The sequence below is a fragment of the Sorex fumeus genome, unplaced genomic scaffold (genome assembly GCF_029834395.1).
Source record: "Sorex fumeus unplaced genomic scaffold, SorFum_2.1 ptg000039l, whole genome shotgun sequence".
Lineage (NCBI taxonomy): Eukaryota > Metazoa > Chordata > Mammalia > Eulipotyphla > Soricidae > Sorex > Sorex fumeus.
The window spans coordinates 33,376,560-33,389,840 of NW_026606096.1; the positions used below are offsets into that span (position 1 = coordinate 33,376,560).

At 46.8% G+C, this 13,281-nt stretch overlaps 1 protein-coding gene across 1 annotated transcript in view; it reads right to left on the reverse strand.

Annotated features, from left to right (window-relative positions):
- Positions 1-268: 268 nt before the first annotated feature.
- Positions 269-13,281, reverse strand: part of SMAD1 (SMAD family member 1) — a 66,619-nt gene continuing 53,606 nt past the window's right edge. The window contains exons 6-7 of the mRNA XM_056119097.1: positions 5,472-5,728; positions 269-1,721 (exon numbers count right to left, since the gene is read on the reverse strand). Coding sequence (XP_055975072.1) covers positions 1,578-1,721; positions 5,472-5,728 — 401 coding nt within the window. The 3' untranslated portion in view covers positions 269-1,577. The remainder of the gene's footprint in view (positions 1,722-5,471; positions 5,729-13,281) is intronic.

Here is a 13,281-nt window from a genome sequence, read left to right on the forward strand (position 1 = left end):
GCTGAAATTCTTCACGCGGCAAACTGTATGCATTTAAATCAGGGGTCTTAAGTTACCTTCTTAATTTTTCAAGCTCCATGTGTTGCTTTTTTGTTTTCTCCTGAATTCCTACATGCCTTGAGATTCAGTCTTCTTGCCTCTGGAGTAATAATTTGGTTAGAGGTGTTGGTGTCAAGGGATGCTTGAGAAATAAACCCCATCCAAAGAGGATCTAACCTCCTGAAGATCTTGTGTGTGAGGAAAGGAAACAACACATTTTTAATCAAAGTAAGCAATAATGACAGGTTTATTTAAAATCTCCAGTAGAGAAACCCCCACTAGTTTGGGAATAAAAGTATTCAATGGATGAGAGCGTTAAGTAAATATAAAAGATTAGCAGAAGGAAAATAAAACAACCATAGTACAAAGAAATTAAGTTTGAAATGGATTTAAGCAGATGTTCTTTAAATCTTTCAAATATTTAACAGAGTCACTAGGTTTGGCAAACCACTGATTTGAAAATTAAAGCCTTTTCCTGTACTGGAAGCGCCATAAAAAACTGCTTATTAAGATCCAGCCCTCAGTACAATTGGTATTGAAACACAGAGGCAGTACAATTTAGAAGAGCAGGAATCATTCATTTGCTCTCACAGTTGGCTGAAATAACCAAGTGCAAAAGTGCTGTTTTGGAGAGAACAAATGTGGTGGTCGGGGGTGTGTGTGGGGGGGAGGGGGTGCGGTACAGGATAAAATCTCTTTTTAAAAAAATGGAAACACGGCAAAACTCAGACATCAGTTAGTTTCTTTAAAGCAACAAACTGACTTTTTACAGTATATTCTACAATTGCGCTTGTCATTTCCCGCCCCCCCACCCCTCCAATATACCTAAATCCACTAGCCTAATCAACTCTTAACGTCCAAATATTCTGTACATATATATTTTGCAAAGAGCATATGCCTAACATTATTTTGACTGCAGTATTGTCAGCATACCATTTTTAGAAAGATTACTATGTATAGCATCGAGATTAACCTTTACTTAAAAAAAAAACAAACAGAAACCCATGACTAAACCAACAATTTTAAAAGATCCTGAAATCCCATGGGGGGTAGGGAACTCGGCACGGACTCTAAACCTGATAAAAACACGCTCCAGGAGGGCTATTAATGCGAAACTTTTGCCAAATGATGACCTTAAAGTGCCAAACAGAAAGTGGGGGGCGGAGGGAAAGCAACCCTTAGGACTGGTTTTCTGATCACCTGATTTGTCCTTGGCTTGGCCATCTCTCCCTTTTTCCTTTAGAGGCCCAGTCCACTGGGAGTATGCTTTTAGGCTGATTTTACAATAGAATGTTACCATGTAAACTTAACAGGTTCTTGAGATCAACAGTATGTTACCCCGGTTTGTAAATTTCAGAATCCAGCAGTTGGTCACAGAGGTCAAGTATAATCGAGACTCCTTGGCAGTTCTCCATCCCGTCTGTCCATGCGTCTGTCTGTCTGTTTTTCTGTCTGTCTGTCCGGTGCCCGTTTCGTCCATCCTTCAAGTACGTGCAAGGCTCAAGAGTTCGCCAAAGGCAGCAGCCAACAGCGGTAATTTAGGACACGGAGGAAATGGGATTATGTGGCGAGCCCATCTGGGTGAGGACTTTATCCAGCCACTGGAGGGGTCCGTGCAGATGGATCTCAATCCAGCAGGGGGTGCTCGTGACATCCTGGCGGTGGTACTCCGCTCCCCAACCCTAGAAGTAACAGATTGGCAGTCACCCAACGGGCTGGACTCGGTGGGGCCCATGCATCAAGGAAAAGAGGGTTCACATCCTCAGACACGCTCAAGACAGCTCCGTGGCTTTCCACATGCACAGAAAGCCCACACAGCTTGCCCGTCAATTTCGGGGGTGGTGGGGGTGAGGGACTGTTTAGTGGTTGCCCAAGCCCATCCATGAATTCTGGATTCCACAAGTCCTGTCCCGCCGAAGCGGAGCTAGTCTCAACTAATGCGCATAGCAATAAAGTGAAACCAGAAAAAAAGATTTTTTTTTTTTGGCACCGATCTGGGGCTGCGGAGACAGTGCAGAGGGCTGAAGAGGCTTCGCACACGGAACCCCATTACTCCCTGGTACCCAGTGCTCCCAGGAGCCAGGACCCAGCAAGGCCAGGTGTGTCCCCAAAGAAGACAAAACAAACCAAAAAAAGCACTGGCCGTGGGATACGGCAACTTAAAAATCCATCATGAAGTTGGTTTTTAATAAAGATAACCTACACTTTCTGTGCCCATTATTAAAAATAACAGTCTTGTAATCGTTATGATAAAACGCTCATGTGGGCATCAAAGAAGGAAAAGGACAAATTTTCATTCTGCCTCTTTCTCCTTCCCGTCCACACTCTGCTCCTGGTCTCTCGCCCTTAGAGCGGGTAAGTTCCTGAAAGCGTTACTGCTGGCAGCTCACCTCTGCCCCTTCCACAGCTCCCTTTATCGCTGACTCGCCAGACACCTTCGGGATTACGAAATTAAGAGAAAGTTCGGTAGCAGACTATGCAAAAAAGCAATTTAGCTATTGCAAAAGCTCAGAAACTCTGGCATGGGTAAGACCAACAGAAGTCGTCCTGTTTCCTGTGGGATAGCAGGAGACAGGGTGATATTTAGCTCTGAATATGGGAACTTTCAGGAGAGAATGATGACAGCTGAGTGGCATATCTCTGTATACCCGTGCACTGGTATATATATCAACAAACTGCTCAGTTTTTGTTTGGGGGTCCATACCAGCAGTGTCAGGGGCTATTGTCAGCTCTGTGCTCAGGAGTGACCCCAGTTATGCTTGGGGGGGAGGGGAAGAACATGGTGTTGGGGTTGGCTGCAAGGCAAGAGCCTTAAATCCCTATCCACTCTGCCCACTTTCATCTTTAAATTTTTTTTTAAAATGTGCTTGTTTCTTCCGGTAGAAAGTGAATTCTTTGAAGGCAGGGATCAGATCTTATTTCATCTCTGATCTCCAACATGCTACCATAAGCTCTAGAAATACTACTCAGCTGAACTGACCCGGATTTTTCCCAGAAGGAGTCATCACTGTGCAAATAATTGATAAAATCGGCATCTGTCTTTAGCAAAGCTCCAGAACGGCCATCCTATCAGCCAAGTGCTCTATATCATTTCCCAAAGATGCTAAGTGAGACGGCGCAGTCCTAACGGCAATGGGAAGAAGTGTTGCAGAAACAGAGTTCAAAGATGTTGCCATCTGCGCAGTGGCTGTCATTTATCAGACTAGGAAGAGTTTTTTTTTATTAAGCTGTACTTGTCCTAAGCCCCCAAAGGCAGCTTCTTAGTTACATGCAGGATAGGGGTTGACCCCTCCATGACAATGAAACAGAGAGTAGAGCATCCACAGCACCTTGAAGCCAGAGACTCCACGGGCCAGTTTACCTTTCTCCTTGGAGCTCTGGGAGTGTGCAAGAGCTATGTGCCAAACGAATAAAACCCAACCGACTCCTCATGCATGTAAGCACTTGCGCCGGAAGCATTTGATAGGCTCAGGTTCTCTCGGCCCAAAGCAGAGCCAACTGTGTAAAACGCAGGATCATCAGAACTGCTTGGGTCATCAATATGAAGTGAGCGTGAGGCGAGAGCCTATTGGAGCCTGCCTTAGAGTCATAAATTCGTCTAGTGTGGTCCCTGGAGAACAATGGGCTCTTCAAGGGGCCTGAGTAATGAGAACCCCGGTCCCCAGCTCCACCCACCTATTCCCAAGATGCCTGAAGGGCACCTCACAAGGCAGACAGACAAGAACCTGGGCCTCTTCCTTCCTCCATACCAATGAAAACAAAGCCAATATGCTGATCGCATGTCACTGTGCTCACGTTGAAAATTTATGCTGCTGAGCTGGCCAAGTCAAATTAAACAGAGACTGCTAATCATGAATGAGAAAAGTTTTGGTAAACTCACTGGAACATGGTATATAGGTCACCCACTTAAAACACACACACACACACACACACACACACAATCTCTTTACTACTAAGAGAAAATAAAGTACTGAACTCAGCAGCAAAGTATATTTTGAGAGAACAAGCTGAAAATCTGCTAATAGGAGTCCGCGATGTGGGAGGAAAAAAAACATCAGATGTCTTTGATGTAAAGGAGGATGAACAAAGTCGGGCTCCAAAATTGCCCTCTGTAATACACGCATTACAGAACAGGTTTAGCAACAAGTGAGCTGAGCTTCTAAAGCGAAGACATGAAAGGGGATTGCCTCACCCAATATATAATTAGCTCTGCTCCACAAGGTAACAGTGGATGCAAATTCCTCTTTGAGAACTCACACAAGTCCACCAGCCATCAGAATCAACGTACTGGTTGATGAAATTCAATCAGATGTTTAATTAGGGAAAAAAAAGATCTTTCGCATTTCAGTAGCAGAGTCAGCATCACGCTGCCTCAGAAGAGGAGGCAGCCAAGAAAAGGTTAGTAGAGGATTGTCTGCAACTCCTGTCTCCCTCCTCAAGCCACCAGCATAATCTTAAGCAAGGCCCCCTGATTCTGTCTGGGGCAGGGGCTTGTTAACTCAAAACATTTTGTTTGTTTGTTTTGGGTCTCACCTGGCAGTGCTCAGGGCTTACTCTTGGCTCTGTGCTCAGGGTTCATCCCTAACAAGGCTCAGAGACCACATGTGGTACCAGGGGTGAAAGAATCCTGGTCAGTCACATGCCAGCCAAGCTCCCTACCTGCTCGACTATCACTCTGGCCCCTTATTCTCTTAAATGAAATAAAATTACCTCCAATTAAAATTAGAACTCAAAAAAAATGAAAAAACCCCAAATCAAACCCAGAGTGATCAAAACTGAATTTCAGCATCACGAACCTTTATTTTTACCCAAAAGTTCCCTTGTTTACTGTTGAAACCGAAGTGCTATCATCAGAAGGTACTTTTAAAATGGAATAAAAAGGAAAGGGGGAATTGCCAACTGAATTGATCTTCTGGGACACCCGGGCATTGAAATCTGTTCAAGATAGAGCAGAACGTATTCTGATAAGACAAACAAGGGCTCAACTAATGCTCTTTTTTGTTTTTAATTTTTTTTTCTTTTTGGGTCACACTCGGCGATGCACAGGGCTTACTCCCGGCTCATGCACTCAGGAATTACTCCTGGCGGTGCTCGGGGTCTATATGGGATGCTGGGAATTGAACCCGGGTCAGCCGCGTGCAAGGCAAATGCCCTACCTGCCACGCTATCGCTCCAGCCCCTCAACTAGTGCTCTTTGCATGAACAAAAGTTACTAAAGCTGCTGTCATGGGTGTTTAAGACTTGATAGTCTCCTAATGATGAATTTCTCCAGCCTGGGGAAAGCAGAGCATTGGTGAGATAATAAATTGGCTGCCTCAGATACACAGCAAGAGGGTGCAGACTTATATGGCGGGCGGGTGGGGTTAAAGCTGGGGGCGGGTGGGGGGGCGAGCAGGACACAGTCGGAGTAAGCTCCCGCAGAGCCCACTTACCTTCACAAAGCTCATGCGGATGGTGCACATTTTTGTGAGCTCGTAGACCGTCTCGAAGCCGTGGTTCACAGACTGCGCCAAGAGCTGGGCAAATTCCTGGTTGTTGAAAATTTTCAAGCTGCAGCCACTCGGGATCTTGCAAACGGTCGTGGGGTGAAATCCGTGATGGTAGTTGCAGTTCCGACTTTGCACAAAGATGCTGCTGTCGCTGAGGCACTCGGCGTAGACCTCCCCGCCCACGTAGTACAGGTGTACGCCTGCGGATGGCACAGGGGTTTAGGCCGCTGTGTGCAGAGATGCTGTGTGCCTGTGGGCGGCTCCCCTGTACAAATGCGCGTGGATTCCAAGGGTGGCTAATTAAAGAAATGCCCTCAAAATCTTGCACGACGAAGATACAAATCTTAGCTCACTGGATCAGTTCATACAATGTCCCTATGACAGCCTGCATGAGTAGCTTTCTAGGAAATGACACGACAAGGTCTCATAAAAACAACAAAATCAGTAATAATGGGCAGTGATTGCTGTTTGATAGTGTACGGGGGAGGAGATGTGGGGGGACCACTGGGCTGTACCCGCAGGACTCAGGGCTTACTCCTGGCTCTGAGCACTCCTGGTACTCTGCGCTTACTCCTGGCTCTGAGCACTCCTGGTACTCTGCGCTTACTCCTGGCTCTGAGCACTCTTGGTACTCTGCGCTTACTCCTGGCTCTGAGCACTCCTGGTACTCAGGGCTTACTCCTGGCTCTGGGAACTCCTGGTACTCCAGGCTTACTCCTGGCTGTGAGCACTCCTGGTACTCCGGGCTTATTTCTGGCTGTGAGCACTCCTGGTACTCAGGGCTTACTCCTGGCTCTGATCACTCCTGGTACTCAGGGCTTACTCCTGGCTCTGGGAACTCCTGGTACTCCAGGCTTACTCCTGGCTGTGAGCACTCCTGGTACTCAGGGCTTATTTCTGGCTGTGAGCACTCCTGGTACTCTGCGCTTACTCCTGGCTCTAAGCACTCCTGGTACTCTGGGCTTACTCCTGGCTGTGAGCACTCCTGGTATTCAGGGCTTACTCCTGGCTCTGAGCACTCCTGGTACTCAGGGCTTACTCCTGGCTCTGAGCACTCCTGGTACTCTGCGCTTACTCCTGGCTCTGAGCACTCCTAGTACTCAGGGCTTACTCCTGGCTCTGGGAACTCCTGGTACTCCAGGCTTACTCCTGGCTGTGAGCACTCCTGGTACTCCGGGCTTATTTCTGGCTGTGAGCACTCCTGGTACTCAGGGCTTACTCCTGGCTCTGATCACTCCTGGTACTCAGGGCTTACTCCTGGCTCTGGGAACTCCTGGTACTCCAGGCTTACTCCTGGCTGTGAGCACTCCTGGTACTCAGGGCTTATTTCTGGCTGTGAGCACTCCTGGTACTCTGCGCTTACTCCTGGCTCTAAGCACTCCTGGTACTCTGGGCTTACTCCTGGCTGTGAGCACTCCTGGTATTCAGGGCTTACTCCTGGCTCTGAGCACTCCTGGTACTCAGGGCTTACTCCTGGCTCTGAGCACTCCTGGTACTCTGCGCTTACTCCTGGCTCTGAGCACTCCTAGTACTCAGGGCTTACTCCTGGCTCTGGGAACTCCTGGTACTCCAGGCTTACTCCTGGCTGTGAGCACTCCTGGTACTCCGGGCTTATTTCTGGCTGTGAGCACTCCTGGTACTCCGGGCTTATTTCTGGCTGTGAGCACTCCTGGTACTCCGGGCTTACTCCTGGCTCTGATCACTCCTGGTACTCAGGGCTTACTCCTGGCTCTGATCACTCCTGGTACTCAGGGCTTACTCCTGGCTCTGATCACTCCTGGTACTCAGGGCTTACTCCTGGCTCTGAGTGTTTAACTCCCGGAAGTGCTTGGGGAACCTTACGAGGTGCCAGAGACGGTAGTCTACTGTGTGCAAGGTAAACACCTTAACCCTGGACTATCTCCCTGTGCCCTTGAGAGTGCCTTCAGACCCTATTTGGCCATGAAGTGAAAGCAGTCCTGGCTTTCCAAAATACACTGTAGCACTGTCCTCCTGTTGTTCATCGATTTGCTCGAGTGGGCGCAGTAACGTCTCCATGGTGAGACTTGTTGTTACTGTGTTTGGCATATCCAATACGTCACGGGTAGCTTGCCAGGCTTTGCCGTGCAGGTGAAATACACTCGGTAGCCGGGCCAGCGGCTTGCAAGGCAAACGCCCTACCGCTGTGCTATCGCTCCAAAACACAGCAGCATACCAATTCAATCAGCCTAATCAGTGGCTGAATAAATAGCAGTATTCCTACATTAAAAATAAAATACAGCAACATAATAAGGCTGGGCTCTATGATGAGATCCGACACAACTCTGTCTCCCTTATCCTCTCTTGCTTTAAGTTTGCAGCTAAAACCGCTGGGTAAGAGAGGGGAAACAAAAAAAAAAAACTAAAAGAAGTGAACCAGAAAACCACAGGCGGAAGAAGTATTGCTGAGAGCTGGATCCAGGGGGAAAAATTCCACACTACTGGAAAGATGATTCCCTGTGTGCAGTCTGATCTGACCAAACCACCATCTGCTCCAAACTCCTCCGGGTGAGCTGAACAGTGCCAGCAGCACAGGAAATGGCGAGTGCCCAGCCCTCAGAAAAAAGAAAGAGGGGAAAACCATTCTGGGAAAGCGCCAACCGTGCAGGGGGTTTCTTCCAGGTCACCCAGCACAGGGTCACTCTCCACTGTCCACGCGACTTCACACAGTCTCCCTCGCACCGAACTCTGCCCAGCCGTAGTCAATGCTAAAACAACCGTTGCACACAAAATCATATATGTGGTATTTATATGTATACATTGGCTAGGTTCCGACAATAATTAAATAGTTGCTGGGCCAGAAGCCCGCTTTTCTACCTGGTATAGAGACAATAATTTGAGTGCTTCATGTATTATTATTTTGCTTGGACTCTAACATCAGGAATTCTCATTTAAACATTCAGACTGAGAGCCAGTCTGATTCGCAAAAGGCCCAAATTTGATCCCGGGAACCAAACGATCCCCCAGGCACCGTGCTGGAGAGTAGCCCCTTGGGATTATCCGATATGGCCCCCAAACTCCAATTTTTTTTTAAAAAGTGAAATATCTAATTGTCTGGCTATAAACCAATTTATTTACCCATTCTCCTTTTACTTAAACCATTGTGCGGATACTACTTTTCTACTGTTGTAACATACCATGATTCATGTCTGCTTATTTTTGATAATATCTTTAGGAGAGATTCCTGGAAGGTAAATCATTGCATCGAAGGCCTTTGATTCACTTTGGCCAAACCACTTTCAGAATGCTTGTCTTGATTTACATCCTTGCCAGCAGCGTATGAATGCTTCTCTCCACTGACTTCATCCTGGCCAGTCTCGAGTCGGTTTAAAATAAAAACAAAATTTTCCTGATTTATCCCTGGAAAACAATACTCTTTTCATCTGCATGCGAGGCGGGATATATACTTGTAGATTTATCGTCCTCTGTGCTTCTGGAAAGTTAATCGTTTCTATTTATCCCACTGGGGTTCTACCATTGTTATTATTTTTAATGAGGTATGTATACAGGAAAGATGCTTCTTCTCGGAGAACCTGACAAGCTACCAAGAGTATCCTGCCCACACGGCAGAGCCTGGCAAGCTCCCGTGGCATATTTGATATACCAAAAACAGTAACAATGATGTGTCTCATTCCCCTGGCCCTAAAAGAGCCTCCGATGCGGCACCATTGGGAAGGATGAGTAAGGAGAGGCTGCTAAAATCTCAGGGCTAGGACGAATGCAGACGTTAATGGTGCCAGCTCGAACAAGTCGATGAATAATGGGATGACAGTGATACAGTGATACAGTGACACGACAAAATCTGGGGGGTGGGCATTTCAGTACTGGAGGGCTCCTGGTTCTGTTCTCAGGGATCACTTCCGGTGGCGCTGGAAGGACCATGGGGGCTCCTGGGCGGAATCAGGGTCAGCTGCATGCAAGGCAAGCAAGCACCTGACCTGCTCTGCTCCCTCTGCGCCCACAATTCGTTTCTGCATGTGCTCCTCAGTTTTCCATTTTGTTCATAGTATTCTTCATTCATTTTTTTTCCAGCTTTTGGGCCGCACCTGGTGATACCCAGGGTTTCCTCCTGGCTGTGTGCTCAGGGGTCACTCCTGGGGCAGCCCGGGGGAGCGTTTGTGGTGAGTGCTAGGGACCAAGCCCAGGGCAGCTGCATGCAAGGCGGGCACCTCACCTGCCGGACCAGCTCTCTGGCCCCAGTGTTACTATTCTTTTCCAACTTAAAGAAAGAAATGCGGAATCTTTTAGTTAAAACTGTTATGATCTTTCTTAATACTTGCTATGCTAAGAAAGTGCCTTCTCCCGCTAGTGAAATCTATTTCCTTCCAGCTTCTTGGCTTGCAACTCATACATCTCTCTGCATCCCCAGGGGCACCAGACTTCGCCCCTCGACCTCACCCAGAAGTCACCTTTGTTGCTGCAGAACCATTAGATGTGACCTTTTATGTTTCACTTAACATACATTAAAATCTTAAGCTCAGGACAGCTGGGAGGTTGTTCCGTGGTTTTGCCTACAAGCTGATTTAATTGTAGTTTCGTGTGTTTTACTAAGTCTCTCATTAAGGCTCTTTTCTCCTTTATTTAAAAATGCAGCTATTTTCACTCATCTGAGTTTTTATCACTTGTTATTCTGAGTAGTGTCCTACCAGGTAATGTCCAGAAAACATTTTCCAGCTTTCAAAAAAATCACATTGTTATTCTGACATGGATAGTTTTTAAAAAAAATAAATTAAATTGGGAAGGAGTAATTTCTTTAAAGTGGTCTTACAAGACTAAGTCATCTCTGTAAGATGCACAGACCGCCTATTACTTTATTCAAATGTTCTTTCTCTGAATAATGTGGCTTTCTTCACAGGGTTCTCACACACTACTACCGCAGACTGATTCCAATAAATGTATGTTCTCTGTTGCTACTGGGAATATGATTTCCTTTACATTGTACTTTCAAACTGGCCACTGCCACAGTCAAGGAAACTTACCTAAAACTCATAAAAATAGATCCTTTGGGGCTTCTAGATAATCAATCAGATCATTTGAATAGACACACAATGACTATTAGCAATACTGACCTGGGGGAACACTTCTGGTATGGGTGGGAATTAATAAGAGCTTTCTGGAAAGTAATTTGGCCAAGATGTACCTTGAGCTTTTGACCTGCTAATTTCAACTCAAGACTCTATCCCAAGAATATTCGATCAAAGCATCTGAAAATAATGATAATTTTGGCTTATTTCCCACAATTATAATCCCAGAGAGGGGATTAATTTGAATTACAACATTTCAGTAATCACTACTTTTTTCCTAATTTTTCATAGGGATGTTTCAGATTACTATTATTTTGGGTTCCTGGTCATCTTTAGAACTTGATTAAAAATATGTCCTGCCAATACACACACACACACACACACACACACACACACACACACACCATGTCAAGGGCAGCAGACCACAGAAAGATAGCTATATGTCATGAACCTGAGTTCTAGCATTTACTAAATTTGCTTCTTCCTTAGTCATAGTAAGAAAAAAAGGAGCCAGAAATTCCTGTTTTAGGAATTGTCTCTTTTTTTCTTCAAGGTTCGTAAATGCTAAAACTTTATCTCCAATGCCTTTGAAGCAGCTATTAATAACCTTTAAAATTTTAGGTCCCACTGCTCTAAACATCATAGTGGGCCATTTGTACAAATGTTTACTCTGGAAAGAAGAAAATAAAGTTTACAGGCTAGTTTAAAATAGGACAAAGAAACGCGGAAGAACCCCCATATAACCTTGCATTCTCGGTTTCAGGGTTGCTTTCAATAGATGCACACACGCAGCGCACACACACTGCACGTACACACACGCATATACGTGCAAACTGCACACATGCATGCACGTACGCACACACACACATGTAAGCACCGCACGGCACACACACGCACCTCATGGCACACATGCACACACCATAGGACACACACACATATGGCATGTATGCATCATGCACACCGCACAGCACACACACCATACGGCACTCAGGAATGACACAGGTTTCTGTCTGTTCTGAGGCCACATCCAGCCATGCTGGAGGATGTGGGGAGCTTAGCCAAGGTTAGAGTCCAGGCTTCAAGTATGCAAAATCCTATGTCCAGTCCTTTGAGCCACCTCCCCGGACCAGAAATGACAGTAGACCCAGGAATGACAGGAGACTTCTTACCCGTTACTCATCTTTTAATCTGAACCTCCTCACATTCCTGCACTGAAAACCTGGAAGAACAGACAATCCACACATTCTCCAAATTCTGTTCCTAATTTGGGGCTGGAGGTATGGAATCTGCCTATCTCCCTTGTTATTTGGACCTCCTAGTCAGGACCTGTCCAATTTCTCCATGAATTTCTGGCGTTCATCACCCCTTGTAATTACCAGGCAGTGGGTGAAAAGATACTTGAAGACCATACAAATGTCCCGATTCTCAGAAACTCGACCTACTATCCTTGAGTCTCTCTCTCTCTCTCTCTCTCTCTCTCTCTCTCTCTCTCTCTCTCTCCCTCTCTTTTCTTTTTGGGTCACATCTGGCAATGCTCAGGGCTTACTCCTGGCTCTGCACTCAGGAATCACTCCTGGTGGTCCTTGGGGGACCATATGGGATGCCGGGGATTGAACCTGGGTTGACTGCGTGCAAGGCAAACGGCCTACCCGCTGTATTATTGCTTCGGCCCCACCTCAAATGAGTCTTGATTTTCTCTGACGGCACTCTGATTTCTCAATGCCGGTCCTCATTCTGCCTTGACCCATCAGCTACATTTCTGGGGACATCTCTTTATTACTGGACTGGACTCAGGAACCGGAGTGGTTTTTTGAGAGTTCAAAGGTCACACCTGCATCCAGTTATTTCATGGTGCGACCTTGTCCTGAGTTGGCAGGTGGATGCCCCCTCTGAGCCTCTGCGGTTTCTATCGGTGGTTTCCTTCTCTCTGATATAACCACGCTTCCGCCCCATCCTGTGCCGCCTGTCTCAGTCCTGCATCCCAGGAGCCCTGGTTCCTCTTAGTGGGAAACAGTGCTAAAGATGCTGACCAGGACGGCACATCTGCCCATGGCCACCAGCTCCGGGTGCCTCCTGCTGCCTTCAGCAGACAGGTCAGAAACTCCAGGCAAGAACTGACACACGTACATACACATAAGCACACACTAACACATGTGAGCACACAGAGATCCACATGCACAGTGATACTGAAAGCACAGTTTCACACGGACACCTCTCAGGATGTCATTCTCGTCCTTTTCCACACTTGAGTGTCTCCGACGCCCAGTGAATACTCAGGGTCCTGCCAGTAGCCACGCTTCCGGTCACCTGACTCATCTCCGAGCCCAGGGCTCAGGACGGGCTGTGATCGCGATGTCCTTCCTCGCCCACACCCAGGACAGACAGCTAAATCTGTACACCATTTGCACTCTACCAGTCACTTGAAACACTTGGTTTCTTTGTTTTAATTTGCTTGGAGTTTTAGGTCCTGAATTATTTCTTTTTTATTGGGGCGGGGGGGGAGCTGGTGGTGCTGGGGGTAGAATCCAGGGCCACCCACATGTCAAACATGTGCTTCAGCCCCTGAGCTACGTCCTCGGCTGCTATACGTAAGCTGACAAATTGCTGGCTGGCTAATTGCTGTCAACTCCAGCGAGCTGGCAGACCACAAACATCCCTGATTGGAAAGGGAAGAACTTCCTGATGATACAGATTTGGACGGTATTTACAAA